Source organism: Nyctereutes procyonoides, unplaced genomic scaffold, assembly GCF_905146905.1.
Source record: "Nyctereutes procyonoides isolate TBG_1078 unplaced genomic scaffold, NYPRO_anot_genome, whole genome shotgun sequence".
Classification (NCBI taxonomy): Eukaryota; Metazoa; Chordata; class Mammalia; order Carnivora; family Canidae; genus Nyctereutes; species Nyctereutes procyonoides.
The window spans coordinates 14765-33376 of record NW_026575066.1 but is presented as its reverse complement, the minus strand read 5'-3'; the positions used below and the strand labels follow the sequence as shown (position 1 = coordinate 33376).

General features: G+C 41.0%; 1 protein-coding gene and 1 pseudogene across 1 annotated transcript; one reads left to right on the top strand and one right to left on the bottom strand.

The window, feature by feature from the left end:
- The first annotated feature begins 237 nt into the window (after positions 1-237).
- Positions 238-8395, top strand: LOC129514403 (homeobox protein NANOG-like; annotated as a pseudogene).
- Positions 8396-13418: 5023 nt separating this feature from the next.
- APOBEC1 (apolipoprotein B mRNA editing enzyme catalytic subunit 1) lies at positions 13419-17846 on the bottom strand. Its single transcript, XM_055332961.1, has 4 exons — positions 17810-17846; positions 16552-16944; positions 16036-16154; positions 13419-14763 (listed from the first exon to the last, which is right to left on the bottom strand). The coding sequence occupies exons 1-4, from the start codon at positions 17844-17846 to the stop codon at positions 14614-14616; spliced, it is 699 nt and encodes a 232-aa protein (XP_055188936.1). The 3' UTR covers positions 13419-14613.
- Between the last annotated feature and the right edge of the window lie 766 nt (positions 17847-18612).

The window sequence follows — 18612 nt, the reverse complement described above, 5'->3', positions numbered from 1 at the left end:
GCTGAGGGTGGCGGAGCCCTCCTTATAAATCCGGGGCCTCCAAAATAGTCACCTTCTGCCGAGGGGCCGGCCTCTCGCTGTCGCCCGTGCCCCACTGCATCTTGTCTTTCACCTACTCTTTACATGTGGAGGCCTTCGTCCTTCTCTCCGCTCTTCCACCTAGAGCCGTAAGCCTGGGCCTTTCTTACCACCTCGCTCTTTGTTTTTGTTTCCCCCCTCTACCCTCAACCCAGCGACATGAGTGCGGATCCAGCTCCGCCCCAATGCCCGCCTGGCCCCCAAGCACCCAACTCTAGGGACCCTTCTCCAATGCCTGAGATTTACGGGCCCCGAGAAAATCCTGCATCCTTGCCAATGTCCTCTGCTGAGACGCCCCGCGCGGAGACCGGTAAGGGGAAGTCAGTTCCTCGAAAAGCTGATCTCCTGGAGGGAAAAGTGATGGGGGCAGGGAGGGGGCAGGGCCATTCGTTTCCCTCCTGAGCAATTGTAGCGCATTAATCTAAGCAGGTGTCCTCCATTAGACCTCTGACACCTGTCTCCGTTGTACTTTGGTGGCGTGTCCTTTCACCTGTCTCAGATGTCAGTCAAGAGACGAGGGCCGCAGGACGCTGGCCTTTCGATAGTAGACGGGGTATTTGAGGGCTCGCGTGCGCAGGCGCTGTGGAAAGCCCATGGGTTGTGATAAATGAGCTGATGCCGAGTGGTCACGGAGTGCTGAGCCCACAGTCACCGTAAATACTAATACTACTAATTAGTATAGTACTAATACTATTAACTAATACTAATGCTACTGCCAAGCCAGAAATCCTAACATCACCGCTGCAGGTGGGGGTGCGAGGAGCATCACCTTTCTGACTCGTCTGTCTTTCCGGGAGTGCCAGAAGTAGCGTGGCTAGTTATGGATGTCACCTGGTTGAAATATCTTGCCTTTGTACGACACTAGTGGTTGGTTTGGCTCTGTGGGTGTTAACTAGGGGGCGGTTCTGAGTTTCTGGGAGGCTGCTATGCCCAGTCTCCAACATCCCGAAGAAATGTCCATCCCATTTTATGGTAGATAATTCCAGAAGGTTTAATCTTCTGACAGTCAAAGTGGCTAGAGCCCAGATCTGAAACCCAGTCCGGCTTCTGAATGGTAACCACATGTGGGAGGGGATGTGCTGAGGACACTGTAAAGGTAAGTAAGGCAGTACCACTTTTTTGGTAAATCAATCCCGCAGTAGTTGTTAAAAATGAAAATGTAAAACTAGCTTTTACCATTTTTTAAAAGCTTTGTGGTAAAAAGATCATCTCTTAAAAGCTTCTGATAAAAAGTGACTTAAAAGTTATTTACATTACCCTGTTTTCCTAAGCTTCATGTTGATGTCCTTTCATAATTTCTAATGTTGAAAATACAGTGCTGGATCGTGAGACCTCCCTGGGGTGTGAGCAAGTAGGAATAAGCAAGTGGGCACAATCTCCTTAGCGAGCCAAGTGCTAGTTTGTAGAGCTGATTTTTAGGCGATGCCCCGCTGTAGTCCTTGGTCTACCACCACTTTCTTTCCTTCTCGATCTATTTACAAAAAGCATAAAATTGTGAATTCTTGCCCCATAAAGGCTGTCACTTTATTCCATGACTAGGGGAGAGCTGAATTTGAGCATGGGGAATAAATACTGCATTGTAGTTAAGACTACGTGGCTACCAAATGTAGGCAATATAGGAAGTTAATTAGTAATTAGAAAGTCCATATATGCCAGGTCCTGTGCTAGCCAACTTTCTCAGCCACTTTGCTTTACTCAATTTAAGGAACTCTGGGAGGGAGACAAATAATTCAGGAAATGCGGTGACAGAGCTAGTAAAGGGCAGAGTCTGTATTGAAACAGAAGCCTAGCAGAATTCCCAGTTCCTGCTAGTCCTGGGGTTTAGAACTGGGAAGTAATAAACTGGATTTTAAAGGGTCCCCAGAATCTGCTGTGGGTGATGGTTACGTTTACCGAAGGGAGTCCCGCGATCATTCCCACCTTTCTGAGTAGCCACAGCCTAGGCTCTTGAGCATCAATTTGCAGTAAAAAGCTTTTGTCAAAAGAGGTTCCAGGGGTGCCTAGCTGGCTCAGTTGGTGGACCATGTGACTCTTGATTTTTTTTTTTTTTAAATGACTCTTCATCTTGATGTGAGTTTGAGCTCCATGTTGGGTGTATATATATGTGTGTGTGTGTGTGTGTGTGTGTGTGTATACTTTTTTTTTAAGGTGCCAACTAGTATACTTACTGTAGTGGCATCACACAAAGGCTAGAAAAAGTGTTCAGGGTCATGTAAGAGTTAAATTTTTACTTACTCCCTAATTCTGAGGTTGTGAGGACTTTAAAAATGCTTTGAAAACAATAAATTTGCAAAGATAATTTAGTATTTGAAAAGTTTTAGAGAAAAGTGTCTTTTTTATTCCCAACAGTCTCTCCTCTTCCTTCCTCCATGGATCTGCTTACTCAGGACAGCCCCGATTCTTCCACCAGTCCGCGGGTAAAACTCCCACCCACCTCTGGAGAGGAGAGAACAGCTAGGAAGGAAGATGCGACCCAGGGCAAGAAACGGAGGATGAGGACTGTGTTCTCTCAGACCCAGCTGTATGTTCTCAATGATCGATTTCAGAGACAGAAATACCTCAGTTTCCAGCAGATGCAAGAACTTTCCAACATTCTGAACCTCAGCTATAAGCAGGTAGGGTTGGTTTTGTTGTCCTTGCAGTGAGAAATAAAAACGCTAATTTGCAGATGAGCGTTACTAACATCCGTGTGTAGCCTGTTATCTGTGCACACCCTACAAATAATTTTAAGATGAAAGTGAGATCTTTGTAACATTTCACGATCATCTTTAATGTTCTCTTTAGGGCACCTGGGTGGGTCAGTCGGTTAAGCGTCTGCCTTTGGCTAGGGTCGTGGTGCCAGGGTCCTGGGACTGAGCCCCACATATTGCTCCCTGCTCATCAGGAAGCCTGCTTCTCCCTCTGCCTGCCGCTGCCCCTGCTTGTGCTCTTTCTCTGTCAAATAAACAAAATCTTTTTAAAAAGTTCTCTTGGGACACCTGGGTGGCTCAGCAGTTAAAGTGCCTGCCTTCAGCCCAGGGGTGATCCTGGGGTCCTGGGATCGGGTCCCACGTTGGGCTCCCTGCATGGAGCCTGCTTTTCCCTCTCTCCTGTGTCTCTCTCTCTCTCTCTCTCTCTCTCTCTGTTCTCTCATGAATAAATAAATAAAAATCTTTAAAAAAAAGGTTCTCTTTAATATGCCATAATTTACTTAACTAGTTTTTCTATATTGCACATGCCAAGATCATCATAAAAAATATTTCCAATTTCTCCTTGATCAAAGGAGTTATATAATCTCATCTTCCGGGATATAGGAGAGTCCTTAACCAACACTGCTTATTAAATTAAAATGGAATCTTTTATCTGTATGCATGATTACTAATGAGGTTAATCATTTTTCATATTGTTATTATTCAGTCAGATATTTTATGGTGTTTTTCTATTTGGTGCCATACATCACAACATTGTTTATTATGTGAATTTTTTTATACTCTATTCATGAAAAATACAGAAATGCAATATATGAAAGCAGCTAAATGCAGAATGGTGACTTTTTTTCTTTTCAAGAGGCCATGATTCCCATTTCTAGTAAGATATCTGCTGAGCACATAGGTAGAAATAGGTTGGTCAATTAGCTTCACAATTTTGCCTAGAAATGATCTATAAATGCATTTTTCCCCCTGCTACTTACCATAACGTGTAAAAGGGAATTAAAGGAAAGTTTCCTTTTTGGTTCCTACCATATGAAAGAACTTATATTCTATTGGGCCAATATATGGAAAATACTTTAAATTAAATGTTATTACAAAATGAAGCAGTAAATGGATTCTGGCTAAAGAGGGCACTGCCTGAGAATAACATATATTTAAAGAATCCAAAACAAACAAATAAACAAAAAAATTTGTTATAAAAAAGCTCTAGGTGCATTACTGCGTGATAGCCTTTTTTTCCATCTGTATTTTTAAACAATGGAAGTGTCTCTGTGTAGGGTCTCTGAATGAGACTAAATTACATTATTGTATAAATGCACTGAATGGAAAAAAGTATTATAATTATAGAGAAGCATAGTTTGCATCATATTATGGCAATTTATCCTCAATGAAAACCTTCCAGAGTCCTTTTATTTTTGGAATATCCTGTAAACAATCCAACCACCAGAACATTTTGTACAACAGTAAAATGTTTTCTTTGCATTAAATTGAAGACATCTGTTTAATAAAAAAAAAAAAAGAAAGAAAGAAAGAAAATAAAATGTAGGAAAGGTACTTAGAGCTGTTAGTTTCTAAGCCACAGTACACAACACCCTAGACAATTCAAGGCATCTTAATCTCCATCAAGAACAAAAAAATAATAATAATTTTTGTCATGCTGTTAAATCCATCATTAAGGATAAAACTGGTGCAAATTGGTCAAACGGATCCAACAAACACTGATGTCCAAGCTGGCATATTGGCAACTAATACGTAACTGGTGGTCAATAGAGGATTTAAAAGATCTTCCCTTTCAATCTATAAATATTTAATTCTCAACCTGAAAAAATTAAAAAATACATTGTTGAGAAATCCCAGTTTGATAATTTCTCATCTTCACATAAAGGAGAGAAGCTTCCTCTAATTCATTCTGCAGTTCCAATTTCCAGCCTTTTTCTGGGGGCTATGCAGTGCCTCAAGGGCTGAGCTTCTGAATCTTTCAGGGATCGCTTTTTCCAGATGTGGGGAGTCCTTCATCTCAAACTCCTGTTCCATTAAGCATCTCCATCTTACTTGGTATCTTATGTCTCATGCTCCCTTGGGCTTCCATTCCAGATCCCAGATAGTGCAAGAGGACTCTTGGTAAGCTGGCCCTTTGTTCTTGTTATTATCAACTCCATTATAAGTGACAGCTGCCAGCCAAACTTCTGAACAGTGTGAAGTCTCTCAATAGTGTACATTATTCTGTGACATCTTTCAAGTCCTGCTTTCCTTTCTAGAATCAACTAAATTTCTTAACATTGTAAAATCACAATGATTCTGATTTTCAACTTCCCAACTCTAGGGTTAACCTGCCTTCCTCTTTCAATTTGCTCTGAAACTTCGGAATACGCACACCTACCACAGTTGGAGGTAAACCCTAGATCTTTTTAACAAGCTTGAACTGTCTTACCATCATCAGTCTCTGGAAAGGCCCATATATTCCCATTGAACATGAATCTTGGATAGCATTTCACCTATCTCCTTTAAACAGTCAGACTCCTGGGAGTGAATTTTGTCTCTCCTTCAGGCCTGATATTCAATTTTGCATGCAAACAACTCATAAACTCAATATCCAATCCATTTAATTTTCTCCCATCTTCAAGGAGCAATGGAAGTCTAAACAACACTGGTTATCAGGCATCTGACTCTCTGTTCACCTGGATGCATTTAAGTAGTCTTGGGCAAATTGCACTATCTCTGAGTCAATAACAGGCTGCCAGCAATCTCTATTATCCTCTGCATCTCGAAAATCCTGGGTAAAATCAACATTTTGACAGCATTTAACATGTTCTTAACCTTCTTCATTAAAACCTACATTGTTCCAGTATTTTGTAACAAAACCTGGCTTTTTTTTCTATGTACTTTCCTGATTTCTGAGCTCAAATCTTGCTAATAAGTTTATTAATCTGACTTCAACAATTCCTGATTCACTGGATTTGTCTTTTAAGAATGTGAATTCAAACCCTCGATTGACTGATTATTCTGGAAATTTGTCTTTGGGATATGATTGCAAAGTCCACGCAGCCTTCAAGGTTCTTCTGTTGCTGCCATGGTCAGCTCTGATAAGATCTTATGGTGGCTTCTATCACTGGTGTAATAGACAAAGTCCTCCATTCCTTTTTTTAGGATTTTATTTCTCTATTCATGAAAGATGCAGAGAAACAAGCAGAGGAGAAGCAGGCTCCACGCAGGAGGGCCCCATGTGGGACTCTGATCCTGGGACTCCAGGATCACACCTTGAGCCAAAGGCAGATGCTCAATCGCTGAGCCACCCAGGCATCCCCCAAGACCTCCATTCCATAAGTTATTGTGTGTGTGTACACCTGTACATACATACTTCTGGTCCTTCTTAATTTCATTTTCTCATTTATCATTGTAAATCATTTGGAAGTTTAAGTTTACTGTGTGCTCCTACAAAACTTGATATTTTCTCAATAGTTGTCCTAGTGGTATATTTCATAATTTTTGAGTTAAAATTACCACTATTATTGTATTAAATGGAAGTGTGCTTATGGGGATGCCTGGGTGGCTCAGCGTCTGCCTTCAGCTCAGGGTGTGATCCCAGGATTCAGGATCGAGTCCCACATCGAGCTTGCTGCATGAAGCCTGCTTGTCCCTCTGCCTGTGTCTCTGCCTCTCTGTGTGTGTCTCTCATGAACAAATAAATTAAAAATCTTTAAAAAAGTGTGCTTATGGAGGAGGTTTTTTAATCACAAAGTACATTTAACCAACTAGGGGCGTGAGTAAGTATGAATAAAGAGGTGGGTAGACATTCATTCATTCATTTTTTTAATTTTTATTTTATTTATTTATTTTTATTTATTTGAGAAAGACAGCAGGACATTCAAGGAAAAGGAGAAGCAGACTTCCCGCTGAGCAGGGAGCCTGATATGGGGCTGGATACCAGGACCTTGAGATTATGACCCAAGCCTAAGGCACCGCTTAACCCATTGAGCCACACAGGCACTCCTAGACATTTATTTAAATGTGAATCTTCTAGGGGTACCTGGGTGGCTCAGTGGTTGAGCATCTGCCTCTGGCCCAGGGTGTGACCCTGGGGTCCTGGGATCAGAGTCCCATATCAGGCTCTCCATGTGGGGCTTGCTTCTCCTGCCTGTGTCTCTGATTCTCTGTGTCTCCAATGAATAAATAGATAAAATCCTTTAAGAAAAGTAAACGTGAACTTCCTAGTGAATAGATATGTAATGTGTCTTCTCTAAACTGGTAGGCTCATTGAAAAAGGGCGTTGACATCCATCCCTAGAACATTGTTTCCGTGAATGAAAGGAAGGACTCTAGAAGTTTGTCTTGTTCCTGAGCTTTAGATAGCTGTTGTCGGGGGAAACAATGTCAACAATAATCTTTGATCCCTAGCATATCCGCACTACTGGTATTTCATGTCTTCCTGTCACTTTTCCCTTGTAGGTTAAAACCTGGTTCCAGAACGGAGGATGAAAAGCAAGATTTGGCAGAAAAGCAACTGGCCAAAGGAGAGCAACAGTGTGACTCAGGTAACAGGAAGCTTTTATTTTTTTCTGCTTTCTTTTCAAGGACTTTCCCGTTCTGCTCATTGCTAAAGCTTAAGACGCGGCCCACACACAATTCTGATTTTCCTTAGAGCTCTTGGGTTAACCCGCCATTCCCTTTCAGAACAGCTCTGCCACCACGGAATACGCAGGCTTCTACCCCTGTCACCAGGGGTACCTGCCGAACCCTTCTGGAAACCTCCCACTGTGGAGCAGCCAGGCCTGGAATAACCCAAATTGGAGCAGCCAGACCTGGAACAGCCAATCCTGGAGCAACCACTCCTGGAACAGTCAGACCTGGTGCCCCCCCCAACCAGGCCTGGAACAACCAGGCCTGGAACAATCTATGCTCCACAACTGTGAAGAGGAATGCCTGCAGCTGGAGACCCCGAATCCAGTTCCAGCAAGCCTGCTTCTCCCTCTGGGCTGATCTGGAGTCCATCTTGAATAAAAATTTAAAAAAATTAAAAAAAAAAGAAACTGCTGGGGAAAGCCATGGTGTCCTACAGCAATCCACTAAGTATTTTAGTACTCAGCAAATAATGGATTTTTTCCCAAATTACTCTGAACATTCAACCTGAAGATGTGTGCTGATAAGTATATTATTCGATCTCAATTTGGGCAGTATTATTTCTGATTGGATTTGTCTTTTAGGGTCCTATATCTCTGCCTCGATAGTGTCCTATTATGCTGAGTGTATCCATTGAGGGGATATGATTGGAGTCAAAGGTTTCAGTAGCGTTGGCTGCTATGGACAACATGATAAGATGTTTCTGGCTATAGATAACTAGATGTAATACTAATTCAGGTATCTTTAGGCTGTAGATTATATCAAGAAAAGGAAGTAAAAATACAAAGACCTGTGATAAAGGATAATTGTATTTTCTGAGATTGTGAGTCTTGTTTTCATCACCTCCATTAACGGTGAAGGGTTAAGCTATATACAATATGCTTCATTGGTTTCCTCTGCCCTTTGTGATTTACTAGAATTGTTAATTTGTTCATTCTAGTAGTTGTAGAAAGATGTCTTGTATTTTAATGTATCATGATAATACTACCAGTTTGGATGGCTTAAGTACAAATAAAATATCCACTTTTACCTTCTGTTGTCTCTACCCCGATTTCACCACTCAGTGAGTAAAAATTGGACTAAACATGGGTCTTTATAGTCCAATGGGACAGGAAACAACTGAAATTTCTCTAGCCATTGGGGGGAGGCTGCTATTAGAAATGGGAAATAAAAGTGATCCCTGGGTGGCTCAGCTGTTTAATGCCTGCCTTCAGCCAGGGGGCGTGATGCTGGAGACCCAGGATCGAGTCCCACGTCGGGCTTCCTGCATGGAGCCTGCTTCTCCCTCTGTTTCTGTCCCTCAAGAATAATTAAGTAGAATCTTAAAAAAAAAGGAAAAGAAAAAGGAAAGGAAATCAAGTATGCAATGCTAAGTGACGGACCAATTAATCTGAACTAATTTATTTCCTTATGTGTATAATAATGAAACAATAAAATTTGTGGTTATTTGCAGTTAAAAGAAGAATGTTGGGGATGCCTGGGTGGCTCAGCGGTTGGGTGTCTGCCTTCAGCTCAGGGCGTGATCCTGGAGACCTGGGATGGAGTCCCGCATCGGGCTCCCTGCATGGAGCCTGCTTCTCCCTCTGCCTGTGTGTCTCTGCCTCTCTCTGTCTCTCATGAGTAAATAAAATCTTTTTAAAAAGGAGGGGATGGGGAGAAGGTCAGCTAATATAACTCACAGGGAAGGTTCTGTGTCCACCCTTCTGTCCAATTACACTCTGCCAGAAAAAACTAAGTTGAAACAAGCTTATTTTAAGACATTTTTTTATTTTTAAAAAAGATTTTATTTATCCAGGAGAGACAGGCAGAGGGAGAAGCAGGCTCCCTGCAGGGAGCCGGATGCCGGACTCCTCCCAGGACCCCAGGTTCACACCCTGAGGCTGAAGGCAGCTGCTCAACCACTGAGTCCTAAAAAAAGTGCCCGTATTTTGTATTTTTAAAGATCTTTGGTAAATGCCAGCTTTATTATTATTTTTTAAGATTTTATTTATTAATGAGACACAGAGAGAGGCAGAGACACAGGCAGAGGGAGAAGCAGGCTCCCTGCAGGGAGCCCGATGTGGTACTCGATCCTGGGACTCCCGGGACCACACACCCAGCCAAAGGCAGATGCTCAACCAGTGAGCTGCAAACCCAGCATTAAAAAAGACAAAAAAAAAAAAAAAAAAAAAACCCTTAAATTTACGGACTACAAAGCACAATTTAATGTGGTTTAAGGTATATATAAATATATTAATGTTACAAGCTGGATCAGAGACAAATATAAACGGGATCAGAGAGAAATGTTAAGGTCTGAGGCTAGTTTGAAATAGATTTTTTTTCCTGGTAAATTATGTTCTCACCTTAGAAGAGGCAAGGCAGGCATCTAGGAACAATCCTAATGCTTTTACTCTCTTTCCCATCCTTGCTCGCCCCCACATTGATCTGATTGAGCACCCTTTCAGTCAGTACTGTCTCGCTCCTCCGCAAGAATATCCACTTTCCAAAGCAGCAGAGACCCCAACCAGGCAGTTTCCTGGTCATTTCCTCATGGTTCCTCCAATTTTCCAATGCTTCTGTGTAACCTTAACCAATCAAATTATCTAGGCATTTGACAGAAGAAATGGGGATGGGGATCCCTGGGTGGCTCAGCAGTTTGGCGCCTGCCTTTGGCCCAGGGTGCAATCATCTAGTGTCTTTGATGGATATCCACACTGGGCTCTCTGCATGGAGCCTGCTTCTCCCTCTGCCTGTCTTCTCTATTTTCTCTCTCTGTTATGTCTCTCATGAATAAATAAATAAAATCTTTAAAAATTATATGTACCATGTGATCTTTAATATACAATCATATCCGGGTCTCCAGGATCCTGGGTGGCTCAGCAGTTGAGCATCTGCCTTTGGCAAAGGGCATGATCCTGGGTCCGGTGTTCAAGTCCACACATCAGGCTCCCTGCTCAGAGGAGCCTGCTGCCTGCCTCTGTCTCTCTCTCTCTGTGTCTCTCATGAATAAATAAATAAAATATTTTAAAATAATCATATATAACAATAAAGGACCAGAAGGAAATGTAGATATCAGGTACAGTTTTGATAATATTTTCTTATTATTTTGTATTGTCTCAAAAAATTTTTTTAAAGATTTATTTATTTGAGAGTGTGTGTAGGTGAGCAGGGGGAGGGCGGAGGAAGAGGGAGACAGAATCTTCAAGTATACTCCCCCTGAGCGTGGAACCTGATTCTGACTCTGGGCCCAATCCCAGGATCCTGAGATCATGACCTGAGTCAAAATCAAGAGTCTACTACTTATCAACTGAGCTACCCAGGTGCTAATAAAAACAATTTTTTTTAAAGTGGCATTGTTAAAAAAAAAAGTTGATTGTTACCCTGTGAGATCTGCCATCTATAAAAGTTGATGACTTTAGGGAAATTTGTTATTCACCTTCAATATCTATGAAGTATAAATAATAAGGCCTATCTCAAGAAACATCCTATAATGATGTTTATAGGTAATACACAGGATAATGCCTGCCCATAATAGGCCACCAATAAATGCCAGTCTCCCTATCTAGAGTCTAACATACTGTCAAGTGCATCATGAAGCTGTTATTTTTTTTCTAGGAAGACAGTTTCTAATTTATTAGCATAAATTATACTTAATATCTCCCTATTTACATCATGACAGATCATTAGGGCTGAATGTGTGTTCATGTGTGTGTATGTAATTAGGGAGATCATTAATCATGATGGATTTTCCAAGAAGACAAATTTTAAACATAAATATATTGTTATTTTAAATCCAAGAAGTCATAAACCAAGTTTCTAATTTTATTAGATTTACTGTAAGGGCACTCCTTATTTTTCTAACAGCCTACCCACATCCACATTCGTCTTCCACCATGTCTTCATAATGTCGTAAAATGACATTGTCATCATTGTCCTGATAGAGCATCTCCCGGGGGACAGCTTGGTGGGGATACAGACAGCCTGGGGATCTCAGGTCAACTGCATGCATCAGGGCTTGCATGAACGCATAATTGGAGCTGTTGAGGAGGTGGTCAGTGAGAAAGGACAATCTCCATGGCAGTAGTTTGCCATGAACCCTTTGGGAGCAATAATCCACTTGTGCCAACCTAAGTCCTGGAAGTTGATGAATAGCTGGTGACGATGGCAGAGGTTCTGGCAAGAAGCCTTAGGGAAAAGGATGGCTGCCCTCCTTTTCCGGGATGAAGGGTGGCACTGCTCAGGGTTGAGAGTCACCACCAGCAGGGAAGCATGAAGGGACTGTTGTCGGAAGCGGTCAATCCTGCGGTGCTGAGGCAAGGTTCCAGGTTGAGCAAAGGCTCCTTGTCGTACCTGGCCAACCCGCTGGGACTGCACCTAGCTCTTCCCCCTTATGGAAGTAAAAGTACATATTTGCTTCTCCTTTAAAATGTCATCGAGACAAGTTCCCATAAAGTAAGCAAGGAGGTGGCCTGACACATGACCGCCTTGGCAGACGTTACTTAATAAACAAACCTCACTGTTTTAGTCTAAAGGTGGCCTTCCTGCTCTATTGCTTAAACAAGTAACAGGTGTCAGTTTTAAAAACAAGTGTATGTTTGTGCGCGAGACGTACTTCTCCTTAAAGAAATAGGCCGCCTGCTTACGGACGCTATATAAACTCTACATGCAAAAATAAAGCTTGCCCATTGTGGCCATCAGCTGCATGGAACCTCCTATCCCATGAACTCTTAGTCTCTTGTTTCTTTCTCATCCCCTTGCCCTCGGTTCCTGAATCCGGACCTTCTCGCTCCGGCCGTGACACAATAAATATTTACTGTTGTCTTAAAGCCACAATGGACTGGAATAATTTATAAGACGGCAGTAGATGACATGCTCCATGACACTACTGTTTGCTAAAATTTTTAAATATTTTTTAATCTCTTTTTTTCCTCTAGCATTATTGGGACATAGTTAATATACAATATTGTTTAAGTTTAAGGGTACAACACAGTGATTTGATATAATATATATTGCAAAATGATTACTACAATAAAGTGAGTAAACACATCCATCACCTCACATAGTTACAGGTGTGTGTGTGTGTGTGTGTGTGTGTGTGTATGTGTGTGTGTGACTGTGTGGTAAGAGCATTTAAGATCCACTCTCTAGCAAACTTCAAGTATACAATACAGTATTGTTAAATATAATCACCATGTGGTACATTACATCCCCAGAACTTATTTATCTTAAAACTGGAAGTTTGTACCCTTTGACTACCTTCATCCCTACCTGTCCAACACTAATCTTCTCTGTTTCTATGAATTTGGATTTTTTAGATTCCACACATAACTGAGATCATATAGTATCTGTCTTTTCTATTTCAAATAGCATAATTCCCTTAAGTTTCATCCACGTTGTCACAAATAGCAGAATTACCTCCTTTTTATGGCTGTATAATCTTTGTGTGTGTATACACACATCTATATATGTATATGTGTGGGTATGTATATAATATACATCACATTTTCTTTATTCATTCCTATTGATGGACACATAGGTTGTTTCCATGTCTTCACTATTATAAACAATGTTGCAATGAGCATTGGGTACAAATATCTTGAGACAGTGATTTCTTTTTTTTTAAGATTTTATTTATTTCAGAGAGAGAGAGAATACAGTGGGGGTTGGGGAGCATCAGGCAGAGGGAGAGGGAGAAGTAGACTCCCCACTGAGCAGTGAGCCTGACTCAGGGCTTAATCCCTGGACCTTGGGATCATGACCTGAGCCAAAGGCAGATGCTTAACCTACTGAGCCACCCAGGAACCCCAAGATAGCGATTTTCTTTCCCTCAGATATATACTCAGGAAAAACATTGTTGAATCATATTGTAGTTCTTTTTTCTTTTAAGTAGGCACCACACCCAACTCATGACCCTGAGATCAAGACCTGTGATCAAGAATTGGATGCTCAACCAACTGAGACACTCAGGCACCCCATTGTATTTCTATTTTTAAGTTTTTTGAGAAACTTCCATACTGTTTTCCAAGGTGGCTCTATCAATTTACATTCCCACCAACAGTGTACAACTGTTCTCTTTTTCTCCACAATCTCACTAACATTTGTTATCACTTATTATTTTTTAACATATTATTTATTTATTGAGAGAGGAGAGAGAAAGAGCATGAGCAAGGAAGAAGAGGGAGAGGGAGAAGCAGACTTTCCACTGAGCTGGGAGCCTGATGCAGGGCTTGATCCCATGACCCTGGGATCATGACCTGGCCAAAGGCAGAAGTTTTACTGGTTGGGCCCCCAGGCTGCCCATCATTTATGTTTTTGATGATAGAAATTCTAACAGGTGTGAAGTGATATTTCACTGTAGTTTTGCATTTCCCTGATTATTAGTAATGTTGTACAACTTTTCACATAGGTGTTGGCCATTTGAATATCTTCTTTGGAAAAATATCTATTCAGGTCTTTGCCCATTTTAAAATCAGATTGTTTAGTTCTTTTGCTCTTGAGTTGTATGAGTTCATTATATATTTTGAATACTTGCCCCTCATCAGATATGTAGTTTGCAAATATTTTCTCCCATCCCATAGGTTGCCTTTTCATTTTACTGGTTGTTTCTTTGGCTATGCAGAAGCTTTTCATTTTTATTTTTTAAGATTATTTATTTATTTTATTCATAGAGACACACACAGAGAGAGGCAGAGACACAGGCAAAGGGAGAAACAGTCTTCACACAGGGAGCCCGATGGGGGACTTGATCCCTGATCCCAGGATCAGGCCCTGACCAAAGGCAGATGCCCAAATGCTGAGCTACCAAGGCATCCCTCTTTTTTAGTTTCATATGAAATTTAGAATTGTTTTTCTATTTCTGTAAAAAAAAATACCATTAGAATCTTGATACAGATTGCATTGATTCTACAGATCACTTTGGGTAGTATGGAAATTTTAATAATATTAATTCTACTGACCCATAAACATGGGTTATCTTTTCATGTATTTGCATGTTCTGCAATGTCTTCCATCAATGTCCTGGGTTTTGCAGTGTACAAACCTTTCACTTCCTTTGTTAAATTTATTCCGAGGTATTTCATTATTTTTGATGGTATTGTGACTAGGATTTTTTTTTTAATTTCTTTTTTGGATGATTCATTTTTGATGTATAGAATCACAAACTGAAAATTTCTACATTCCAAAAGCATTCACTCTTCCATGGGTTTTCAGTGCCTGCTACAGAAACAGTGACATGCAAGGAACCACTCTATTCATCTCCAAGTCACAAGAGGTTGTATCAACCCCATATCTAAAAGGATAGGGGGTGGAATTGTTTGGTAATGGCAGTCTTGAAGAGTAAGTCTAAACAATGTAAGCTGATGCTGATTTCTTCTTGAAATCTTTAAACAGGGAGGGAGATTCTGGAAGAAAAAAAGTTAGAATAATATTTTTCTTGATACTATTATTACCACAAACATTTTGTTTTATTTTCTCTTATTTTATTTTTTTTAAGATGTATTTATTTATCTGAGAGAAAGAGAAAAGTTGAAGCGGGGGGTGGGGGGGAGTGGCAGAGGAGAGAGAGAATCTTCAAGTAGACTCCCTACTGAGTGTAGAGCCTGATGGGAGGCTGGATCCCAGGACCCCAAGATCCTGATCCAAGTCAAAATCAAGAGCTGACTGCTTGGGATGTCTGGGTAGCTCAGCGGTTGAGCATCTGCCTCTGACTCAGGGTATGAACCCAGGTCCTGGGATAGAGTCCCACATCGGGCTCTCCACAGGGAGCCTGCTTCTCCCTCTGCTTATGTCTCTGCCTCTCTCTTGTGTCTCTCACAAGAATAAATAAATAAAACCTTAAAAAAAAAGTTGGCCACTTAACCAACTAAGCCACCCAAACGCCCCTACCACAAACATTTTAAAACATTAGTTGAGGGGATCCCTGGGTGGTTCAGTGGTTTAGCGCCTGCCTTTGGCTCAGGGCGTGACCCCTGAGTCCTGGGATCGAGTCCCACATCGGGCTCCCTGCATGGAGCCTGCTTCTCTCTCTGCCTCTCTCTGTATGTCTCTCATTAATAAATAAATAAAATCTGAAAAAAAAATTAATTGAAAGATTATTGAACAACTTTGAAGAGAATACAAATGAGACACCTCCATTTCTTCAATAGGATGACACACACCAATATAGGAAAGGAGAATATCTGCCATTCTGTAAAGCCAGTAAGTGTTGTAATAATAATGATAATAGTAGGGATCCCTGGGTGGCTCAGCGGTTTAGCACCTGCCTTCAGCCCACGGTGTGATCCTGGAGTCACGGACTGAGTCCCACATCCAGCTCCCTGCATGGAGCCTACTTCTCCTTCTGCCTGTGTCTCTGCCTCTCCTCTCTCTCTGTCTCTCACAAATAAATAAAATCATTTTTAAAAATAATGATAATTAAAAAATGATAATAGTAATATCAAATTAACATGGAGTCCACATATATCACAGACCAGTTTATCCTTTTCCTTCTCCCACTTACTTTCTACAAAGAGATCATTTTATTCTCACATTTTTTTCAGATGGATCAAGTAGTTAAATAACCAGATTTCAATATAAATGACAGATGGTGAGTGTACATGTCAGTTTATCAGAAAAGAAGTTTGAAGAAGGATGCTTCTTTTGGCATCAGAATCTCGTCCCTTAAAGTAACTTACTAGAATTATGCAGTGAAGTTCCAGTGCATATAGCTTCATCCATAGAACAGGGTATCTTGGCCAGTGATCTTCTTTCCCAGGTGGGTAGTTGACAAAATTCCTCCAGCAGTGATCATACTCTAAGGAAACATGAATCTTGGTTCATTCAACAAATACAGCAGAAAGTTACTTTAAGAGAGCCTCACTTATAAAGTTTTTTTTTTACTTATATAGTTTAGATAAAGCCCAGTAGTCTATTTGCTGTTGGATATAGGCTAAACTTCCCCCAGAATCCCTAAAATAGGACAATGTAGTTTATTTGAAGACAGCTGAGAGGTTATAGTGGCAGGAATGGAGAAAGGAGTCCTCTTTTTGATATTTTCCTTATTACGAAGATCAGACCTGGTCCTTTCTCATGTTATTTTGGACTTTTACTTCTGAGACTTCCAGAGTGGGATAATCAAGCTCCTGGCCTTGAAACATGCCAGTACCACAGTCTCTCATCAACACCCAAGACTCTTTGTTTATTGTGTTTACCTGGGACTGTCATAATCTGGATAGTCACACCACTATTAATGAGATCCCTGAGTCCTTGCCGGTTTTGTGGATCCGTGTGCCAGAAAAGCCGGGCCACATCAATAACCAGAGTCACACTAGGGTGTTGACTCAAAAATCCCCTAATAGCATTGGAGCATTCCCAACAGGGACTCCAGGACAGGAACCAGGGGATGGAGCAGCGAATGGATGGGCAATACTGTCTTTCTGCAGTAAACTTTTCTATAAAATTGATTTCCACATGGTTGGTGGTGTTTCTGCCTGAGTTTCGCCAGGTCTTATGGCTTGTGCCCCACTGGATTTCATAGAGGAGGCAGGTCTCTTTACGGAGTTCTCTGGGGTCAAAGAAGCCTTCAAATTCCCAGGGTCTCAATTCTCAATTCCTGAAACACAAAAAGCACTCCCATGTGGTCATGCTATCTTTAGAGAGACCTTAGAAATCATTTCCTGCTCCCCTCTTCTACCAGGCAGATCTAAAACATGACATCTCAGAAAACTTTTTTTTTCTATTCTATTTCTCAGTTATCTCAGGAGGTCCTTTTGAATTATCAAAGTTTCTCTCACAAGCATAGTGAAGAGATTTTTCCCAACTCATGCTATTTGGTTATCACTCTCTTTATACCATTACTTGGTAATTTTGAATTCAGATATAAAGGTGTCTTTGTTGCTCTTTTAAAGGCTTCTCTTTGGGGCACCTGTGTGGCTCAGTCAGTTAAGCATCTGCCTTCAGCTCAGGTCATGATCTCAGGGTCCTGGGATCAAGCTCCACTTGGGCTCCCTGCTCAGCAAACTATCTGTTTTTCCCTCTCTCTCTGTCCTCCACTCATGTTCTGTCTCTCTCTCAAATAAATAACTAAAATATTTTTTAAAAAATTTTAAAAAAAGCCTTCTCTTTATATTTTAATCTTTCTATCTCACCATAGAAATGCCATGTCCCAATTGTTAATCTTCATGCCTTAGTGGACTCTAACTAGATTTTGGGCATAGAAGCCTCAAATTGCCAACAAGATTCTGTTGCCAAATGTAAGAAGAGAGAGATTCAGCCTCAGGATTCTTCCACAATAAATTCTGTATACTAATTCCTCATAAGAAAAAAATTCAAACTGTTCCCAATGACATCTTTATTCATTTATTTTCTTAAGCTTTTATTTTTAAGTCATCTCTACACCCAATGTGGGGCTCAAACTTACAACACCGAGATCAAGAGTCACATGCTCTACTGACTGAGCCAGCCAGGCACCCTTCCCAATGACATCTTTAGATTTAATACTTTCCATGCGTCAAAGCTGGAACTCAGGGGACACTCAGGATTGTGCTAAGGGCTCTTCTTTGTAATATGGTTGAGTCATCAGCTGATTACATCCTAATATTTCCACTCATCCCTAAAGTATTACATTTATTTATCACATAGATCAATCCTCCCACCCATCATGAGATAATATAGTCCCTGACAGATGACCCCCTGCTATAATGCTATGTTTGAAAATGGGTATATAGTATGAAACAAAAAGATGAAATCAAAGTGACAAATGAGTTCTCTGGATTTTTCACTAGTAGGTATACAATCATGTGATTTAAACAGAGAAGAAACAAAGGTAAGGCAATAACGGAACAAACCTGGAAGGTACTTTTTTTAAGATTTTATTTCTCCAGCAATGAGAGACACACAGAGAGAGGCAGAGACATAGGCAGAGAGAGAAGCAGGCTCCCTGTGGGGAGCCCAATGTGGGACTCAATCCCAGGACCCTGGGATCATGACCTGAACCAAAGGCAGATGCTCAACCATTGAGCGACCCAGGTGCCCCATTGGAAGGTAACTATTGAAACAAAAGTAAAGTACTCTCTCTCTGCCTATGTCTCTGCCTCTCTCTGTGTGTCTTTCATGAATAAATAAATAAAATCTTCTAAAAAAATGGTCACTATGTTAGTATTATTCTTACATCAAGGTGGCATCTCCAGCTGAAGGACCTGTTGACCAAGAGATGATCATGTCAAAGAACACCCACACACAAATTTAGCTAAAAACAGAAAAAAAACAAAAAC

What these genes read in the sequence shown, in the direction of transcription:
- APOBEC1 (XM_055332961.1), bottom strand. Translation starts at nt 17,846, where the DNA reads ATGGAAAGTATTAAATCTAAAGATGTCATTGGGAAGG. An exon ending in TAAAGATGTCATTGGGAAGG is followed by an intron (nt 16,945 to 17,809) that starts GTGCCTGGCTGG and finishes TCAGGAATTGAG; the next exon opens with AATTGAGACCCTGGGAATTT. An exon ending in CCAGATTATGACAGTCCCAG is followed by an intron (nt 16,155 to 16,551) that starts GTAAACACAATA and finishes ATGTTTCCTTAG; the next exon opens with AGTATGATCACTGCTGGAGG.